Raw genomic sequence first — 21,592 nt, forward strand, 5'->3', positions numbered from 1 at the left:
TAGACAAGACAGCACCTTGGGAGTGAGCGTTGCACTGTAAACTTTCCTTCAAATGCTAGTTACTTTCTCTGGGAACTTAGGAGAAGTCACTCCAGACAAGAGTTGTGTAACTCTGTAACTCATCTTTATCCATTAATGTATATGGAAGGGAAAAGGTGACTTTCATGGCCATATCCAAAGGGAAGACAGACAGCCTACCAGCACAGAGGGGTACTGTTTTATTTTTAACGTCCTAGAAATCTCAACCATCTAATCCCCCACACTAAATGAAATATGCGCTCACAAAATGAAGTCAATACCAACTGTAGGAAGTTGAATTTTGCAGGAAAATTCAGGTATAGACAGCCCCCTCCAGAAACATGGGGTTCATTTTTACACCTCTGCATGTTATACATACACATATAAATAATGATCAACCACCCATAAGTACAACATAAATGTTCATAAGCACAAGACAGAAATTAGAAGGTAAACCGTTCACATTTCTTAAAGCAGCATTAACTTACCCATAGTATACAAACAGGTTTATATAAAAGTCACTGGAGCAAATGCTATAGGGCAAGGTGACAGGATAAATAACACAACCTGAGGCCCCACTCTTGATAAGCCTAGAAGCAGGTCTTTCTAAAACAACGGGGCTTAACTTTGTTCAGATAAAACACAATGTAAGCCTAGTAAAGTCAGGCCACAGCTGGGTGAACTTTATGGGACGTTATGTTCCTAATACTATATTTAGTTTGCAGCACTCTCCTCCTTCCTACATGCCTCTGCGAGGACACTCTGCATTTCATTACGATCCTACCTCCTCCCTCATGCTGACTGTTGCCATTTCGAATTGTTTCTAAATTTGCAAGTGTAAGAGGGGAAGAAAGAAAACTAAGGAAATGCAGGCAGCAATTATATGAGTGACATGCCGTAAGCGAAACCCAGCTGGTCTGGAGACACCTCCGTGAGCAGGAGTTTTGCATTCTTTGCTTGCATGCATCCATACTGTCCTGCTTATTCCAATGGCCGGATGAGTCTTGTCAGATCCCTTCTGTGTTTTTTCCCACTTTCTGGTTCAGAGATTTTGCCCCAAATCTTTGTCGTCTGAGAGCAACTAGGCAGGTGGGGGGAGATGAAGAATGAAATTATTATCCTGTAACCTTAACCTTAGAACTTGCTGCCACAAAGATGGTAATAATCAGATTATTCACGGAGACAAGACCCACTTCACAGTCATTCAGTCAAACAACTGGACACGTGTATTAAAAACACAAGAAATACCTGGACATAGGCCCTGCAAGAGCGCTCCCTTTTCTGAAGCTGAGTCCATAAAGACAGCAGATTAAAGACGGAATAGAAAAAACAAGTTAGTGACAGAACAAGGGGAAAAAAAATTGAAGAAAACGCCTATGAAAAAACCCTCATTTCTCTCTTAAACAGCTCCTGAAAACCAATCAAACCAAAGGAAGCATGTGAGTTAGGCAGCAGTGGAAGACTGAAGGACTGGCTCCAGAAATACAGGTTAGTCCTTTTTCAGTGAAGTAAAGCACAGACCGGCAGCTTTGCAAGAGCAGCTGTTAGATGGTAGAAGATACTGAAGTCAAGTAAAGATGCTCAAGAGATGATGTTTTCCTTACAACTTGGAGATCACACAAGATACTTCCATGTCAAACAAGGCTGGAAAGGATGGGGCTGATGGCTATTTACATAAAAGGAGCATGGGCTCTGCAGTCAGACAGCGCTGACAGCACAGTGAGGTATAACCAAGCTTTGGACGAGCAGGACCAGTTCCAGGGAGCAAGATGTATGCCGGACTGTATCCTGATACAGGATGGACCTGTATGGACCCATCCTGATACACCTGCTCAGGTCTCTGGCTCAGGCTCACTGCTTTAAGCTTGCTTTAAGCCAGCTCAGGCACACGTCAAATGTGATAACACATTGCACTGAAGGAGAGAGCATTGCCCAGGGCTCTTGATAGCATAAAGGGCCACAGAAAAGGATGTAAGCATGAAACAGGAATCCGATGTCATATTTCCAGTTGAGGCCATTCTCTCCCCTTTGGATTAAACTGCTTCTCCAAGAATGCATTTTCCAGTCCTCTCATACGGAGTTGTGCTTTCCTTTGTAATTCCTGGGCCTAAATGCTTTATATGCTGAATAGCTTTTCCACAAAGAATCCCACCTTTTCCATAGGAGCCACATTTAGGACTGTACTTTGATATGCACTTGCATGCCTGATAACTGCACTTCAGTGTGTCACGAAATGCAAACTGGCACTTATTTACCTCCCTTGGACTTTGCAGGCAGTCTGCCACAGTGAGCTAGAATTAGTGAGCTCTGCATCGGTGCAAATAAACCTCGCAAAATCAGGCAGCTCAGAGCCATTGGCTTGGCTGGGTTTGTTTTTGCTGATGTGCCTAGGTTCGAAATTGCACATCAATAGAGATTCAGGGTAACTTGTGCTCTCAACTCACAGCAGTGCAATCCCATTAGTACAGCTGAGAGCCAAATTTGTCCCCAGGAGTTTTGAGGCTCTGAAATAAAGAAAATACACCCAGGTATCACGCAACTCCTAATTTCAATTTCTAATTCATTGATTTGTAACAGTAGAAATCTTCCTCTGGGTAAACTTGGCCAGTACGAAGACTTTACAGAAACAAATGGAGATCAAAGAAAGCCTTGCTGAAAATTACAGAGCTATCCACTCAGGGGTCTTACCAGTCTGCAATAGAACAATTATTACCTTAATTAAGCCTGATCCAGTGGAAAGCATAAAGCTTTTAGTGACAGGAAAGTGGCTCCTGAAAGATGATGGCTTTTAAAAATTCTGATTATGCCAGTTTATTTCAATTCATTGTACATCAGCTTGTAAAAAAACACCAGTACAAAACAGCACAGGTGATTACTTTCAGATCCCCAGCACATTTCCTTTAATGATTAAAAGAATATTTAATGGCTAGTGCTTACTTTATTTCTTCTTTCTGACTAAACAGCACTAAACAAAACTCTTTGCAAATGACTTTTTTCCTTTTTTTTTCCGCAATACTCTTGATCAGTGAAGGGGAAAATGGAGCAGTAACTCTGCTGCTTTTTGTTTGCCCAATACTACTTCCAAGTTGAATTCATGCATTCTTAAATGAACACAGAGCAGTTGCTCTTCTAAAGAATTAAGTGGGGAATGAGAGCAAGTAAATTACCGAGCCTGTCATTTGGATCACTGACTCGCATCGCTGTTTTGCAGGACTCCACGCGGTCCAGAATTTTAATGCGGGGTGCAATTGATTTGTATGAGCTGCTTGTGCAAAGCTGATGGCAGGGGGGGAAACCTGCAAGGGGGACCCCAGAAGCAACAGCCGAGCCGAGGAGCTCTGCCTTGCCCAGTCTTCCTCTCTCCTCGGTCACTCACACCTGCCCCCATGATACAACCCCGTTTCATGTAATGAAACAAATATTGGAAGGTGGGATATAAAAAGATGAAAAATATGTGCTTGCAAAGCTGAAGTGAGAAAATGTTGGGTGTGGCTAGGGCATATTCTGAAGAGCAAGCAGACTACAACCATGAAACCCGTTAGTAGGTGACATTAATTGCTGGTTTTACCTGATATTGTCAGATGTCACCATCATTTCAAACAAAGAACCATGGTATGATTATAACAAATAATGTTATGCTGATGTAACAGTTAATACAATTATTACCTACATTGTTATAAAACAGCTGGAAGCAGTACTAATTAAAAGCATCAGAATAACCCAATTCACAGCACATGCAAAGCACATGAGATGCAGGACTTCAGTTCCCATGCGGCTGTACTCTTAAACAATCCAGAAGCCCTTTGCATTTAAAACAGCTTAAGTCTACAATAATATCTTACAAGAAAAAAGAGAGTGTTGCTTCTCTGAAAACCGTTTCTCTTCAGAAGACACACAAGAAATTTCAGGCTTAGCTGGGATCGTTTATTCCCTGTACAACCTTAGGACCAAGTTCTGTTGTCACTTACATGGATGCCAGGGCTGTCAGAGCCAGCTACACAGTGGAGAACAAAATTCTGTGTCTTATTTTAACTGGGTGGCCAATATAACCATGTGCTCATAGACACAGGGTTCAGCTGCTCTTTGTTCTGATGACCAGGCCCGCACGATTCACCATCTGAATCCTGTATAGGTCCTATCCCATGGGTTTACATGAGATTCAGTGATGAAGAGGGCCTTGGACCAAGGCAACCCTCAACTTTAAATGTATTCTTACAGACTCCACAGCCTGTATTTCCTCCCACGACTGGCAACTTCTAGCACCTTTAGTATGTAGCAATTCCACTTAATTCTGGAAATGACAAAAGGACTAATAATTCTTCTCAAACAGGGGGCACAGAAACCACACTGTCATCATGCAGTAAGGTGCTTCTGGGCTAAGTCATGGGTCATCACTAAAAAGGCCCTCTAATACTAAACCATCCTGAAGACCTTAAGTATAAATATGATGGTATCTTATGTACCTTTGGTAAATGTATCTCCAGTGTAAATAAATGTTTCTGTCTGCTTTTATTTGTTTATATTCATGCAAAAAAGTGTTCATTTGACCTTCATATCAGCATCTTGTAATGTTACAAGATGAAAAAAACAAAATCCAGACTCTCTCTGTCTCTTGGGGCTTTAAATATCCAGATTTTCTGGATCATATTACATGGCATTTCACAGACAGATTCAGCACTGGAAATGCCGGACAAAATTCTGGTCTCATTCACGCTGGCACAAGTCCAAAATAATTGCCGTGGCATCACTTGAGTTATTCTCATACTGAGCTATGAGAGCTGAGACCACAATGCAGTACCTGGAGTTCATATATCTGCACATCTAAGGGTATACATTTCCCAGCACCAATAGTACACTTGGCATTTACAACTGTTTCGTTTCTCAGCAGAATAAAATACACTGTAAATGAAAAACTGCCAGGCACTCTTGTCTACTATGAAAGAATCACTGCCCTAAAATGGCAGTTGTTCAGAAAGACATTTATAATAGCTCTGCAGGGAGAGCCAAACCCTCCTTCAGCCTTCTGTCCCTTCCCAAGCCCCTTTGTTTTTACCTTATTTAAGCTGCGTGCAGCACTGTCCTTCCCACCCGGAGTCAGGTTTCGGAGCTGTACATCAAGCAAGTTCACCAGCTGGACCATGGCGGACACAGAGTACGCGATGTCACCAGCGTACAAGTGGTTTTTTGTGTGCTCCGCAAGCTCCCGGGCAATGTTGGCAGCCATCTCCCCTGACTTCATCTGCAATGGAGAAAGCAGAGGAAAAGGTTGTCCCTGGCTGTTAGTATGATGTTACTCCAGTCCCTCCCAGCCCCACAGTGTTAAGTGAGTCAACTCCTCACAAGAAGAAGGAGAGGAGAAAAGAAGAGGAGAAGAAAAGAAGAGAGGAAGAGAAGAAGTTCCCAAGAAGGAAACTACGGCAAGGGTCTTCATGGTTTGATAATGTACAGCGTTTGAGTATGGTTTAAATGCAAGTGGTTTTTCCAGCTGTGGTCACCATGCTGGCTTCAACACAACAACTTCCGATCTTCTCACAGGGCACTGCTGGAATTGAGGGGCAGCTGCTTCTTTGCACTGCAGCAGATGCAACCAAAGATGGCATTGCTTTCCACGGGATGCCCATGCTAGGGAGGGCTTCAGTTAGCTTGTCCCATTGCATTATCAATGCCACTTGAAAAAAACCAAACCATGTAAATAGTCTCTCCTGTCAAGAAAGAGCAGTTTCTGATTCCAGAAGACTGTTTGATAGTGAAGAGATTATTTTTGTTGCAAGTCCTGAGCAAAAAAGTTCCTTGTAAAAGGAACAAAAATAGATCACATAACCCAGATCAACAAAGGAAAAAAGTTCACAATTCCCATCATGTGATTTCATAATCAGGTGCTAATTTACCACTTGGCATTTGCATGCAGGAGACATGCTCCTTACCACACTAGCCACTACATCGGTAATGAGGCTAGTGATTCTCAGCACATAAAAGCATACTAATTCAGGAGCAAAAGGCTTAAGGCTTCAAGCAGAGGCCCACTGGAAGGGAAAACCAAGTAGGCTGTTTGGCTGAATCTTCTATTAAAAGACCTTTATTGTCTAGTTGAGTCACAAAACTCATGGATCACCTGCAGCAAAATTCACAAAATTTGGGAAACTCTCTCTTCCCCCTGTGGCTTTCCTTGCTGTGTTTTTTTCCCCGCTTTCTTGCTGTGTTTTGCTCTCCCTATCTGGTGCCCCTTTCCTCTTCTATGCCCTGAGGACAGGGCAGCTGGTCCCATCTCCTTTCTATAAGCAGTCCACTAAGAAAATACTATTGCAGGTGGCTGGTGTTTTTTTTGTTACATACAACACTGATTTGGAATGCATATCTATGGGGAATATGCCAGGGACTGGGAGAAATTAGACAGGATGACATTTAAATGAAGCTCCCACTTCTCTGTCTGGCTCAATGACCAACTCTTCTGGGTTCTTCATATGAAATTTCCAATTGTCTTATCTTCCAACAGTTAGAAATCAGATATTTCTCTTGTTCCCTCAATTTCTGGTGCTTATTATACAAGCAAGATTCTAGGGAAAGATTGCAGGCTGAGCTTCTACCTCTCTGTAAATCAATTAGCTGAGTTATAAATGAATAACTTACTTCCATCAATTTGACAGCAACAGCCCATCTGATTTAATGAAATCTAACTGAAGATGTTCATACGCTCATCTTCAGAGAATTAAAGCATATGATGATATAGATAAGATAAATAAAGGAGATAATGTGTTGTTCTTCCCATTAGAGCAATGATAACATATATTCAAAAACTGAATTATTTCTTCCTTGTTACACACAAGGCTGATGCCATAGAAACCAGATCCTATTCTTACAGTTGCCTGCTCTCCTAAGCAGCTGAATAAAGCCACGCATCAGCATAGAGACTGAATTTTGACCTCTTCTGTTGGCACCCAAATCTTTAAAAGAATGACTGCATCAAATCCCTTTACATAAATAAATCAATTTCAACATTTTCCTGCAGTTCATTGCTGGAGCTTAGCATGTATCACAACACATGGCGTTTCTCTAAGCCTTGCAGAAAACTGCAGGAATGCAAGTTTTTTACAGATACATTAGAAAAAAACCCTGCTACCCAATATTTGATGCGTACATTTTCTCTTAGACCACACACCTATGCAAACTGGCATACTCAGAGCAAATTTCTCAGCTGCTCTACAAAGGCAAACCCAAGAGTTTTCTTTCCCTGTAATAAGCCTCTTGTTGCATTCAACGGTAGGCTGCCGTTGTCCCACCTGTCTGCAAAAGTGGTGTGGGCTGGTCACTAATAAACCCTTTTCATTTTATCTTGGACTGATCCTAAAAACTGCAAATCTGAGGAATTCTAGTGTGATCAAATAAACACCCCAAAATAGGCAACAATAGAAGAAATGCCTGAGAAAAGGCACATTAAAGCTCAAAATCTGTGAACTCCTGGGACACAGGAATATTTACCCAAACTCATTTCACGCACCCAGGTTTCCTGAAAACACAGAGATGTGACATTCCCTTGGGACAACGTGTCCGGTTGACAGGTGATGAAGCTATTTCCTAGCACTGACATTCATTTCCAAACCTATTCATTTTCACCCAGAAAATGCAGCTACAAGTCACTACAACAGTGCTGAGACACTCTTTCCATCCTGCCTGTATGCATAACGTGAGGGGTATCCAAAATGATGGCTGTATGATGTTAATGCTGATTTCCCCATTCTTTTGAGCATTTTCAACTGAAATTGAAGTGTCTCCTACACAGTCCCGTCAAACCCAACTTCTGTTATCAGTCCCAAATGCTGGCTGAATATTCCAGGCCTAAGATACATGTCTGATCTCTTATAACAACAGGACTGACCCCTTTTTTGGTTAATTCTACATAATGCTCAGCAAAGCTCACTGCTGCCCAAGAGGATGCATTACTAACTTCCCTTCTATAAAGCACTTCTCCACATCTTCCTCTTCATTACTGCTGCATGGAAGACAAGCTCTTCATGAGGTATTTCTTCCAAAACATGTAATACTCTTTAACCCAAACACTGACATAGTCACATAGGAACACAGGAACAATCCTTGGAGGTTATTCAAGGGTCAGGCTGTCACTGAGAGGCAAGCAAAAAGTAGGGAAAACATGTGCAAGTAACTGAGCTTTCTACAGGGAGGCTCAAGGACAATAAAGGGAATTAAAAATAACACATCTCTCTGATTTGAGATGAATCTTTTTCTAATTTTCTATCTTGATTATGAAAAAACTAAATTTAAAAAACAAAAAGGATTCTGAGATAAAAGAACACATTCTGTTCAAACCAAATTGGGTTTCCAGTTGTTTTGGGTGATATTTTTTTTTGCCTTTTACAAATTGATTAAATCTAGTCTTGGAATGCTAATTTGAAGGAGAGAAAAAATGTTTCCTGCCAAAAACACCAACACACAAAACATAGTTTTCTAGCTTTGTCAAAAAAATTGCTCCCCTTTTCCATTTGAGCATACTGGCCAGATTCAGGACAGATTTACAAATGAACATTGGCATACCTCAAATCATGTTGTGCAACACTTGCTAATATTTTCCAAGTTTGTACCACTATCTTGCATCTTCTTATGACTGAAAAGACCGTGAATTAATAGTTGTTGGAGAGGGCATATATTCCTGCCTGTTTCATATATGCCAAGGAACAGAAGCAGGGAGCTTTGTCTGGAAAGACTAACAATGACCCTCCTGCAGCATTGCTCACTGTTTCAGCCCTAACTTTCTCAGAGGGAACCAACTGCAGAAGAGGACAGTAGAATAAAAATGAGAGAAATTGCAGAAAAGAAGTATTTAGGGAAGAAAATTCAGAAGAAATAAGAAAGATGCTGGGAAGGGAGTGAATGTGCTGAAACACCAGCAGTCATAAAGGCAAAAATATTTTCCTGCAGCCTGAGGCTGACTGATATAAAGAAGAAAAAGATGGTATGAAAGATTGAACCAGGATTTTTAAAAACAGTGACATACAGATGGACCAGTCAGCTGGAAAGGCCATGTAGCTGATGCTATTTTCTGGAGGGGCAAACATATGACAGGTTTCATTGGGCACCATCAGCTGCCAGCAGTCACATAGCAAGGCTGAAACAGGGGCTGTGAGCTAACTTCTGACACTGCAAAGCCTTCATGGCCATTTTCTTTCCCTGGCAGAGGTTTCATTATACATGTGTGCACAGCATATCTACCATCCTCTTTTTTTTTTGGAAGACAAACAACCCATTCCATTCAACTTTGCTTTTTTTCTTTTATCGGATGATACCTAAGGATATAATTAACTAGTTATAAACACTGGTTATCCAACAAAGAGTTGGATCGCTGCTCTCCATACAGTAGAGCAGAGCTGGAGAACACTGAAAAAGCAGTTTTGAAACTCTGGTATTCAAACAATGTAAACTGCATTTAGTGTCCCTTTAATAATCTGCCAACCGTAGCACCTGCTCCATCCAGTACATGATGGAACTTTGAAAACAGACTGTCAAAAGCAACCTGGATGGAGGATTTCGGTGTCATCAAGACTCGGGCCTGGACATGACGATGTGGTGATGTCCTCCACAAAAACCCACTCCCTCTGCCAGACACACCCAAGCAGATCTACAAGACCTCATGAAAGTACTCTGAATCCTAAGGTTTATCTGCTTTTTGTGACTATATCACTTAGGTTGTTCAAGAGGACAATATGAACATGGGTGGCATGTGCTTTAGATTTACAGTTTGAGGCTTTTCATGCACTCATGAATGACACAAAGCTTTCTATTCTGCTACAAAAAAGGCCTCTCTTTCAGAGGCTTGAAGCTGAGCGTAGTGGTGCCGCTCCTCCCAGAAAGCACCCACAACTGAAAGCTGCAGCAAGGAAAAGATATTTTAAGGCAAGTCACACACTGCACCAAGGATGGTACTGATGAAAGCAAGAGGTAAACCAAACAGGCTGAGACTCAATGCATGACCTCATGATCAGGACGATGCAATGTATCCAAAGCCGACCTTTTTGCTTCCTTTTGCTGCTTGACTCTAGAAATAACCCAGGTAGTAGTGCATAATTCAATCGCACTGGCAAGTTTATTCTCCTGTTACGTTACGAGGGCATGGTAGGCACCAACAATAAAGTTAAAGTAAATGTCAGGAGGCCAATGAATTGCTGAAGCGGACATTTGTTCTGATCTTCCATCAAGCACAATAACTCTAATGGAAGCTAACAGAGGGTTGTAAAACCTAATACCATGATGCAAACAGGCAAACACCCAATGTACGGACTGAGCACAGCAGGAGAAAAAAAAGAAGCAAGTAATAATCCTTACTTCACTACACAGACATGAAAGCAAGCACAGAATTTCCCTACCATCCTCTCTGTCTTGGCTTGAAATCCCTCCAGTGGACCCATCAGCCTTCTTCCTGAGCAGCTTGGACCCAGCAGGTGACAGAAGAGAGGAGTTTTGGGAGACAAAGCAGATTAGGAACGAAGACATGCTGAGCAGGTATAAACCCTGGCTGCCAAAGAAGTGTTTCTACCCACTTTGTAAGCTGCGCTGCAGCTGCGGATGCTGTGGGATGGGTGGCCAAGAAGGACCCGAGAGCTGGGGACACAGGAAAGCTGAGCTGCAGGGTGCAACCACCCCCGTCCTCATGGCATGGCTGGCTTACTGCTTCCTCTATCTGCAAGCTTGGGACAGGGAAGTCTCCCACCCATGGCAGGGATGTGAGAAACCAGTGCTTGATTTATGGATAAATCAGTCTCCATTTCTAAGCGCAGTGATGATTTCCAAGCCTCTTGCCTGGGCAGGGAAACCAAGTGGCTATCAGTTATTTTATAAATAATTTAAAACTGTGTTTGCTGTAAGGATCCTACTGAATGCAAACTCCAACACAAGCCCCTAGGCAAGCCTGGCAGGGCTTTCCCCTCAGAAGTCACTCCTGGAAAGTCTTAATGTTTTGTAGCAGCTCTCCATAGAGGTTGGGCCACGTATCCCAAGATCCCATTGGATTCCCACTCAGGCATCAAAAGTTTAGATCCAGAGTCATTTGGCAGATCCCCCTAGCCTTTCCACCGACTACTGGAAGGTTCCCAAAGCTGGATATAACTAAATTCCTCCAGAAAAATAATAACAAAAACAAAAAAAAATCCAGTCCCAATTGTAACCTGCTGGGCATTTCTGAAAACCTGGCTCTTCAATTTTAGCCTGCTTTGAAAGCACGTAACAAATTAAATGTGGCTCATTTGTTACGCAAATGATAGCTGGGGTTTCATATAAAATAAGCCTAACCTTGATGGAGATTTCATCAGTGCAGGCTATTATTTCTCTGCTAATGGCTAACGGCCTAGCCATCTTCGCTGAGCAGCAAGAGGTCTCCCAGCTGCCTGGATGAATTATGGCTAGAGTAAGTAATATTAACCCCTCCAGGATAAGTACGTGGGTCATAAAACAAGAGCTGCACAGCTGCTAATGCCAGCAAAGGCTGTCTTTTTTAATCAGCTGGCTGAGTGTATGGCAGGAGAGCTGCCCACCCTCCCACATGGGACAGAAGGACCACAGGCTTTGTTATGGCTGTGCCGTGTCACAGCAGCCCCACGTTAATTGATGTCTTCCCTTGTCTTTGGGGAGGGATGGGTATAAATACAGATGAAGTGAGATAGGGATGATCAGGGGTGTATGTGCTAGTGATTCACAGGTTGTTGAGCCTCAGTTAAGATGGGGGACAGGGAGGAGAAAGCCAAAGAGTGTTGTCTGTAAGGTCACCCCATCCCATTCACCAGCGAGCACTGGCTATCCAGGAGTGCAGTGTTCCTAACCGTGCAGCAGCACAGCTAGCCTGCAATGCTGGGACTCGCTCACTCTGGCTAAAGGAGTGAATAAATCCCTGCAAATTGCTATAATAAGGATTCAGCCCACAGACTCTATGGCGTAAACACACATCTGGTCTCTGTTTGTAATGAAATCAGCTGAAAGCACCACTGTGCATTAATAACAAAAACGTTCAACATATTGCTACCAAATAAGCTCTGCTTGTCTTGAACTTCTATTGTCACGTGTTAATGCACTTTTAACACTGATAAATGATGAAGTGCTACAAAACATTCATCAAGGGACTTAAGAGTCAAAAGATACACATTACTGTGGTATTGTTTTCTATTCCATCAGTTCTTTTACAATTTGGGCAGAAGTTAAAAACAGAAAGTCAGAAGCACAATGCAAACATTTCATATTGAGCCTGCCTTTCTTTGGTAAAGATTTCTCAGCTACAAGGTTTACCCTGTGCTTGCATGGCATGAGAAAATCCTTCGGGATACGTGAAAAGGAAAGTTTCCTTTTGCAATAAGTTGGTATTTTCCATATGTACACTCACCTCCTCCTCCCTTTTCCGCCTTTCCTTGCCACAAACAAGAACCGTCATTCACTCTAGTTTAATTCCACTCTCCAGTCCCTCTCCTTTGCCTTTCCCTCACCCTCTTTGTCTTAATTTCCATCAGATTTTTACAGTCTTGCTTTCTCCTTGCAATTGATGGCTACTACACATGGCTCATGCTTTATTTGTGACTGTTGGTCACTTTGGGTTCCCTGTTGTGAAAACAACCAGGAAGCTCAGGAAAGTCAGTGCGTGGACTTGGTGTGGTCAACACACAGGAAGGGTTTTACCTTCTGAGTGATGTGGTTGATCCAGGGAGAAGAGCAGTTGCTGAGGTCAGGTCCTTGGGGCTCCCAGATCCCGTCTGGCGCAAGACACCGGAAAGTTGCAACACCTGGAAGAGGAAAGCCTCTGTGTTCAGTGTTATCGGTTGCATTTTGCCCCCAGGACCCCATGTCACAGGCTTCATTTCACAATGACAGATACCTCATGCAAAGCCTGGGAGTTTATTAGGGCCCAGGACCTTGGTAGGACACTTCCGAGTCATCTCAGTGTCCTCATCTCCCATCGTCTTAGTGCTTAGGGGCCCTAAGACATAAAAGACCCGTGAGGTAGCGCAAGGATATTATCTCTATTTCACCAAATGGAGACTACAGACAGAGGGCTTTGCCTTAGGCCAGGCAGGAAAGCTGCCAGGGACTAAGAAATCAAAGCTGCATCTCAAACACTGAGCCAGCACCTCAAGTGCTCTGCCCCACGGCTGGCACCCTGGGATCAGACCCTGTGCCTTGACTTCCTTGCTGCTTTAGGAAGATTTTACTGCTCTGAATCATCATTAAAACATTTGGGTGGAAACACACAAAAGTTTACATGCTACAAAGGCCGAGATGTAATGCTGGGCTTTACTGTCCACCCCCAACGGTTGAGAGGTACTTTAGAGGAAAGTTTTGTTTGGCAAGGGCTGCCCAGATCCCTGCTGCAAAAGACAGCAAAGTGCCTCAGGCCCTTCCAGACAAAGAGAAATGCATCTGAAATGGTGCAGTTAAAGATCTTTAAAAAGCAAGAAAGCCAGTGCACTAAAGACTTTGCATCCTATAAAGTGCTGTGCCCTGAAGAGCCCAACTTTTTAGCAGAGGAGTGAATTACAGGCTAGGTCTCATGGTAGCGCAGATTAAAACCAGTGAGTTTGCTCATGCCTTCAAATGGAGCTGGAAGAGGCCCACTGCTAATATACCACAGCTTTTAACAAGTTGCATGAGTTACTGAAATTAGAGGTGGGAAAGGATTATTGCCATCCCCTATCAATATCCCCCTATCAAGTTTTGGGGTTTTTTTTTTGCCCTTAGCTATTTTCATCTAGTCCTTAGCTCTTGTGCTTGGAAATAGGCTCCCTGCATCCAGCCTTCATTTTCCTTTTTTATCTTTTCTTTCCTTTTCACAGCTTCAGTTCAGACTATCCTTTCCCCTCTCTGGGAACCACATGATACTTTTTGCATTAATTTTGCCAAGTGGGGCTGGGAAAGACAGCAAAAATGTTCTTTACCTATTCTCACCACTGACGTCCTTCCATGCCCCTCATACTTTAACATGTATTTTGTCAGTCTGACCTCACCAAATTCAAGAGAGAGTCAGTATTCGTAAACACAGGTGTGAATGGCTCTCCAGGGCAATGGAGCAGAGAATTAACAGAGAGTCTCCTCTGCAAGCCAGATCCCTCCAGCCCTCATTTTCAGGCAATTTCCTCCACCTTATGATTTCTTCTTGGCAAGCAGGTTCTCAGGGCTGGACACGAAGACTAGCTTGAAAAATTAATACTTTCAGAAAACTACATTTGTTGAAATACAGCAAACTGAACCATATGCCAAACCCCATTCTTCATTTGATCGTGTTTTAATTTGGACAGAAAATTTCCAAAAGCAACCTTTTGGAAGAAAACAATTGGGGGGAAGAGTAGAAGAAAAGGTGCAAAATCCAATAAGCAATAAACAATTTTGAAATATTTGGCTTTGTTTTCCCCCCTGCTTTCCCTGCTGATCACACTGGATGCTGGCTGCAGTTTGAAAAAATCAGTCATGCTGGTTCAGGAGTGCAATCAGAGAATACCTGTGCACTGAAATGCTGGCCGTGGCCTTTGAAATGTAAACAGTGCAGCACAGAGCTTCAAAATATAAGTTTTGTTGACTTCTGCACCCCCCTCCCCCCACAAACAAGCAAAACATCAGCCATCAACACACCCATCAATGAGCCTAGGGGCTACAAATACAGGCAAAACCAGGGATAACAGGCACATCGTACATAACTTCTGGAGGCAGAGGCTCTTATAGCACATCAAGCTCAACCCCACAAGGTCATTAGCTTGTACTCTCCTTTGGCCAGAGCTTGGGATGCCAAAGATCCTGCACAACATGCTCTGCATACTGAGGCTTTGGCCGCAGCCAGCTGCTTGCCATGCCTCACCAAGGCAACGCAGACCTGCCAGAAGGCATGAGCATGCTCCGCTGATGGAAGCACGTGTGCCACAGGGGTCTGTGGGCAACCTGGTTGCACACTCACAATGTCCCACAGGCAAATGGAGACGGCTTGCCATGTCCTCCCGCCCCTCGACTCACCTATTGAGCCCATGGGACATGGTTGCTTCGCCACCTGGCCCTGCCGAGTCCGAGACCACATAATATCACGGGCTTCCATGGGGTCACAGCTCTCTGCATTGGCCGGCGGCAGCTGGGAAGAGGCAGGTGGGAGGTGCGTGGTCATTTCATCGGGGACATCAGCCATGGGCGACGGTGTGCTGGTGCTCCTGTTCCTCCTGCCCGAGGCCGAGGTGGTGGTGGGGCGGCTGGTGCTGCTGGTGGCCACCCGTGGCGTGGTGCTGGCGGTGGTGCTCCCTGGGCCCAGAGCCCCCGATGTCGATACTCCTGAAACAAAGGCAGAGCTGATTAAAGAGAGGAAGGAAAAAAGGGATTCAAGCCTAGGTCCCGAGGATGTCCCCTCTGCTGACTGCAGTGGCCTGCGGGGTGTAGCTGGAGCTACAGCTAATGCAAGACTTGCTGCACAGTCACCTTTCAGAGAGAAGCTGGAGCACACAGCGAGAGAAGCACACAGGGGGGTAATGACTGCTGGAGCACAACCGATTTTCCAAAAGCACTAGCATCTGATGAAAATAAAGCAGCATTTTATGCCCTCACCATTTTTCTTCCTGGCATTTTAATGTAAAAATCTTGTTTTCCATCTTTTAGGGAACACCTAGCACAGAAGTGCTTTTAATTTTTTAGTGTTGCTGAAGACCCAGCTGGTTTGGACAGAAAAACATTTTCCATGGTGTGATAAAAAAACCCCAACAAAACACACCACAAATCCATCCCCAAAACAGCAATGCACAGAGGGATGAGCGCAAGGCTGTTCTCTGGACCAAGCTGTTCATTTTCTCTCAGGTTCATGCCTTGCTGCTTCGTCCCAACAGGCAGCGCTTGGCCCCTCAAGCTGCAAGCCACGTGGCAGATGCAAAGGTGCACATCGGCCCAGCCGAATCCTCGAGAGTTTAATGCTCAATGGGCTATTTCATTTAAAACCTGCGATAAGCAGTTGAGCAGCAAGAGGTGGGAAACCTGCTTTTAGAAGTGCGTTAACCCGTGCCACATCCTGCAATAGCTGTGCTAAGTACTCCATGTGGTGAATATCGAGGGACGCCCACCCTATAATTACCTTATTTTGCCTCCTATTTAGGCCTAGGTGCTTGCACAGACTGGAACTTCACGTGGATTTCCTTATGGCTTGACCTGAAATCTCAGGTGGGGAAACTGAGGCAGGCTGCCTCCAATTGCTCCTCCATTGCCCCTGCCACGCCGTGACATATACAGCTTGTGAAGAAGCCTGATTCTCCTACCTCCTTTGCCTCTCCCAAAGATAAGCACCCTCCTGCTTCCTCAACATAACACTTTTACTCCAGTGAAATGCCAGATATTCACAATTGCCCCCTCAATCCCTGCCAAGGAAGACACAGGGGCTGTCTGGCAAAGGCAGGTAAGAAGGCCATATGAATAGGCTTGTCTGATCCTTGTCTGATACCTTTCTCTCTTTAATTCCCATGCCACACCATCTCCCTACCATCCCACCTCTTCCAGCATCCAAAAATCCTTCAGAGTCACAGTTGCTCCATGTCCAGCAACACAAATTGGAGTTTCTACATTACAGACAGCCATGTGTGAACTCTAGCCTAGCCAGAAATTAAAATTAAATGCTAGAATTACCCTGTTGCCCCAAGAAGCAGCCTCTTAACTATCCAGCTGTGTGAGCAGGCTCAGCCTGCAAGCTCCTGAGAGCAGAGACTGTCCTCTCTTCTGGGTCCAGTGAAGCAGACCATGCTCACTATTTGTGCAGTGTTAGTTATTAATGTATAATGATATTGATGTCACTGGAGTTCATTCAAGTCAACCTACTTCAAGCATAGAGATGCCTGCCTTTAGTGTAAAATAGGAGTTTTTCCATTCTGAAAGGTTTTTTTTGTTATTTAAGTAATTTAAGCCCATGGTGCTGTGAGCAATCCTCCTGTCCCAGAGTAATCAATAACATGGCAGTTGAAGCACATGCTCTGGTTTTAGGTAATTTTACTCCAAGCCTGAGACAACCTCTCCACAAACTTTAAAACTCAGCAGCATCATAAACATAATATTCTGAGGGAACAGTATTTTTCAAGAAAATGTTCAGTTTAAAAATCCCAGCTCTACTCAGAAAACGTGATTATCTTCTCCCACAACTTCGAAAAAGGTGAGCAATAGTGAAACAGGCACTAAACAACCTGAGCACCAGGACATTGATCTCAAATCAGGTCTCCCGAGCTCATTGATCAGATTTTCCAGCCTTCTTATTCTACTTCCCTTCCACTATGAGCCCTGAGTCTGAATGAACTCCAAAAAATACAATGCAAAATCCTGCAGACATTGACAGTTTTCTTCTAGTTTCTGCTCAAAGCTGTGCTAGATCACCAAGCAATGATTTCCATCCGAAGTTACAGGGAGGATTAAAATTTGTAGAGAACTTTGGCAAATGTTATCTGTTTTTACTACAGCAGGTCTTGCCATGAGTACATGTTTTATTTCTTCATAATAATGATTAGCCCGGTAGATAACAACCTGCAGAAATTTTCCCATTTACTCACGCTATAACAAGTCATTTTCCATTTGCAAAATGACCTATGCTGTGCACTACAGGTGCAGAGGTACCAAGTAGATATAGTGGATGCAGTTTCAAAGCCAAAACTAGCAACCCCCTTAAAATCATTCTTACAGTCATTTGTGAGTATATAGAAACATATACTGAGCACCGACGACTCCCCTTGATCTGCAAGCAGGGGTGCTGCATTTTTGAGCCTAGTTTTCACTGACAGTCATTGAATATCTCACGGCGTGTTGTTTCTGGAATAGCTCTGGCAAGTTTTCTGTAGCAGCTAGGCATGAGGGATTTAATGGCATTTTCCTTTAGCCATAAAATAATGAGTTGTTTTATCTTTCATAAACCTCTTGGCACTAGTGTCAAAATCTCTTTGAGGGCTTGTTCTTCCAACTTTTTTCTTGTTCAACTGGACTTTCTTGCTGCTTTTAAAAATAAACACCTCCACCATTTACATAGGACAAATTATAAGAAGACATAAAAGAGCTGCTTCAAAGTGGCCTAACGGAGTGAGATGGATGGTATACCACTGAACTCAGTTCAAAGGTCTGATTATTCAACAAGTCAATTTGGTAATGAGCTCCAGCAAACATGATCACCATGCTAACACCACCCAGCTTCACCAGCTCCAGGCAGCACCGCTTGGCAATTTTGCTCACACAACTGTGTGCTTTAAAACAAAGTTAATTGGTAAGAAGGGAAAGAACAAGAGATCAGGATCATTTACATATAAATGATTCTCAAATCCAAGCAAAACCACAAAGAGACTGCAACCTGTGCAAAATTACCTAAATCCTACAGCACAGAACAGAGATCAAACCTCCAGATTAACTCAGGCTGCCAATAAACTGTGAATTTTTAACTCGGGGGAAAAGCAGCATTGCAGCATCTCCTTAACGGAAGGATTCTTCAGACAATACTTCGTAATACAATCTTTGCTCATAGACAAGCACTAACCTTTAAAAATCATCAACATTATTACAACTAGAAATGTATAATCTTGATTATTTTACTCTTACTGCTTGTTTTTACCATGCATTGCCATATCAAGAGTTTAAAGACAGCTTTTGGGCAAGACTCAGTTTTTACTCCTAGGCTTCAAATCCAAGACTCTGCAGACTTTGATTCCACGAAGCACAGTGCTGGGATAGGTATTTTCACAGTGCTTCTAAGAAAGCAAACTGTGGCTGTGGAAACAGCTCTTTCCCCAAAACACCCCAAAGTGATACTTCACTACTTTCTTCCCTGCTCTATCTAGAGAGCTAGCACTAATAGCAGAAGACTAAGTTTTGCCATCATTCAGACTAGACCTGCAGCTATAAAAAAAACCCCAAACATTTCCAGCGTCCACAGGGGAGTAATTGCAACTCCCAGAGGAGCCTCTCTCTCTACTCCCAGCATATTGACTAGCAAGAAAAAGAAATTGTTAGTTGTTTCCCTTCTTCCTTTTCTTTCCCGACCTTTACACAGAGCTCAGGTCTCTGGAGGAGGAATTTTGCTTGGTGGAAGGAAAATCAGGGGAGGGATTTGCTCATAGGGAAAAATCTTAAATAAATAAGGATCTGTCTTTCTGCGCACCTTCCCCCCCCCGCCCCGCCCCATTTCCATCTTTTCCCCTTTCCTGGCCTAACATGACAAGCACATGACTGGCCTAAGACCAGTGCTTCGCATCTGCCACCAGGGAAATCCAGCACACATGTCATCTTACCTTCTGCTCTGCTCACCTCTTCCTGGTGCTCCCAGACATGGGAGGCTGCTTTTCCAGATGACTCTGACTAGTGTTTTCCTATCACAAAAGCAGCTTTGACTGCAAGCAAGGCTATTTGCGATCAATGACTAAGCTACCTTTTCTCTCATTTTCTTCTTCTGGCACCTAAGTATCCAGCCTATGACCCGGCATACTCAATAACTGAAAATACTTTTTAAGAGATGTCATGAATTTTCTGTCCCATGAATGAAGATAACTGGGTGCCCCTCGAGCAGAAATTGCGGACAAGCTTTCCTGAGTGAGGTTCACTGGCTTTTGCTAGGTAACAGATGACGGAAGACATCCGTCAAGCTCTCCCCTGGGGGTTGCAATCCAAAGGTTTAGCCTGATGGCTATGTGCTACATGCCAGCGTTCACTCACGTAATTGGAACTCCAAGTGTCGTGCACAAGGTCCAAGCCAGCCATGATGACTTCACTCTCTGGCGAGTTTTGCGTTCCCGAGCCCAATGCTCAAGCAGACGTGCAGGGGCACCGGCAGCCAAGAGCTCAGGCCTGCTCCCTGCGCTGCAGCTGGTGCAATGCTCGAGCAACTGACGTACAACTCATCTGAGGGGTTCAACATCTTCAGGAGGATACAGCAATCCAAATGCCCTCTTGAGCACCTCTGGGCTGTGATCACAATTATTTACACATGTCGCTGCCATGCTAAGACAAATGGAGCATTGCTGGTTTCTGAAAGGCTGCAAAAACCACAAAACCTGAAGGTCCCTCCCTCTCTGCTAGTTTTGCCGCCTTCATATTTGGCAACCACATCCTTTGCTTACAGCATCCCCTTTTATTATTTCTTCTTCTACTGAAAGATGGTGCAAGTTGTATTTACATAGCAAATACGAAGGTTTAGGCACGTCTTGAAAGAAGCAGCACAAAACCCCCAAATCTAATACAGTTGGAGGATTATATCACAGCTGTTTTTCTCTTCCCTGTCACATTAATGCATCTGATGGGAATTAGTTTTCTACAGGCATTTTCAAACACATTTCAGAACATTTTCTGAAACTCCCTAGAAAAAAACCATTATTTGAAAGTAAATATATTCCCATTTTCTTTTGCCTTTTTTTTTTTTGGGTGGCTTTTCACCGAACTCCCTGTAAGGTGACAGAAAAGGATGACCGAAGTCAAGGAGCACCTAGGTTGAGCCTTGCACACCTGGTACCATCCCTAAGAGGTGCATAAGCAGGTATCCATCAACCCAGTCATTAATACAGCAGTGGATTGCAACATTATACCGAGTCCACGCCACAAAAGATGTCACCCTGCAACACCATCTCGTGTTGGATGCCTGCTGCAAGGCCAAAAGCCACATGCTGGTGCCACCCAGGAGCTGCAAGCCAGAGAATCAACAAGGTGAGATTAGCCCCTAAATTATCTACAGCTCCTTCCACGTGTTTGAGAGTAGCTACAATTTATTTTTACTGCAGGCGAAGGCCAAGCAGGCCTCACATCAAACATCTGAACAGCCTTCCCCTGTGCTCACAGATGCCATTATTTGGGGAAGCTGAGCCAGAATCATGTTTGAACATAAAAGTTCACACGCTGCTTTTGGAAGGGTTGGGGTTGTGTTTTTTGTTGTTGGAGCTTTATTGACTGAGACTGACATAAGAATTGCAAAAACCATTGGTGGGAAGAAAAGATTAGATATGCGATGGCCCCAGTGTTCAGCACAGCACGTTGCCCTCAAGAACACAACTGCATGTAGTCCTGCACCCCGAAAAAATGATATGAAGTATGATACGTAGATACATAGCTCTTCTTTTTCCTTCCTCTTACCTAATGTCTGAAATAGCAGAGGATGAGGATGCTGTATCTGGGAGAAGAAAGATCCATTTCCTTGTGGACTGCTGCCAAGTGGAAAAACCCTTTCTCAATTTTTTTGTCTACCTTTTCCGGTAGGGGATCAGTTTTTCTGCCCGAGGCTACTCTGCCCACATGTGACTTACTCTGCTGGGCCTGGGCAGATGCTGTGATGGATATGGGCCAGATGTTGAGTTCCCTGTACTAGGGGAAACCTACAGCTGTGGTCCAAGACATGGTGCAAACTCAGCTGTTTCAATGCACTTCAAGCTGGAATCACTTAACACTCTGGGTTTTTTCCTCTGAATCTCAGTTTGAGCATTTAACATTAAACAACAAAGAATGAGAGCTGAAGTGTGCAAAATCATCACAACAGGCTCCAGTCCAGTCAATCTGCCCCAACTCTTCCTTCCTCACTGCACTGCAACTCTCAGCAAGACAATACATTCAAAGCAGCCACCACATGGGGCCA

The 21,592-nt window shown here is 43.7% G+C and overlaps 1 protein-coding gene across 27 annotated transcripts in view; it reads right to left on the minus strand.

Annotated features, from left to right (window-relative positions):
- ADGRL3 (adhesion G protein-coupled receptor L3) overlaps nucleotides 1-21,592 on the minus strand; it is a 529,386-nt gene that overhangs the window by 95,695 nt on the left and 412,099 nt on the right. For 23 of the 27 annotated variants that reach the window (XM_030013851.2, XM_030013889.2, XM_030013708.2 and 20 more), the window contains 4 exons: nucleotides 15,004-15,309; nucleotides 12,685-12,788; nucleotides 5,072-5,257; nucleotides 1,267-1,305 (listed from right to left, as the gene is read on the minus strand). In XM_030013851.2, the coding sequence (XP_029869711.1) occupies nucleotides 1,267-1,305; nucleotides 5,072-5,257; nucleotides 12,685-12,788; nucleotides 15,004-15,309 (635 nt within the window). The remainder of the gene's footprint in view (nucleotides 1-1,266; nucleotides 1,306-5,071; nucleotides 5,258-12,684; nucleotides 12,789-15,003; nucleotides 15,310-21,592) is intronic. The other 4 variants (XM_030013750.2, XM_041123780.1, XM_030013823.2 and 1 more) reach the window with 1 other exon arrangement.

Source organism: Aquila chrysaetos, chromosome 1, assembly GCF_900496995.4.
Source record: "Aquila chrysaetos chrysaetos chromosome 1, bAquChr1.4, whole genome shotgun sequence".
Classification (NCBI taxonomy): Eukaryota; Metazoa; Chordata; class Aves; order Accipitriformes; family Accipitridae; genus Aquila; species Aquila chrysaetos.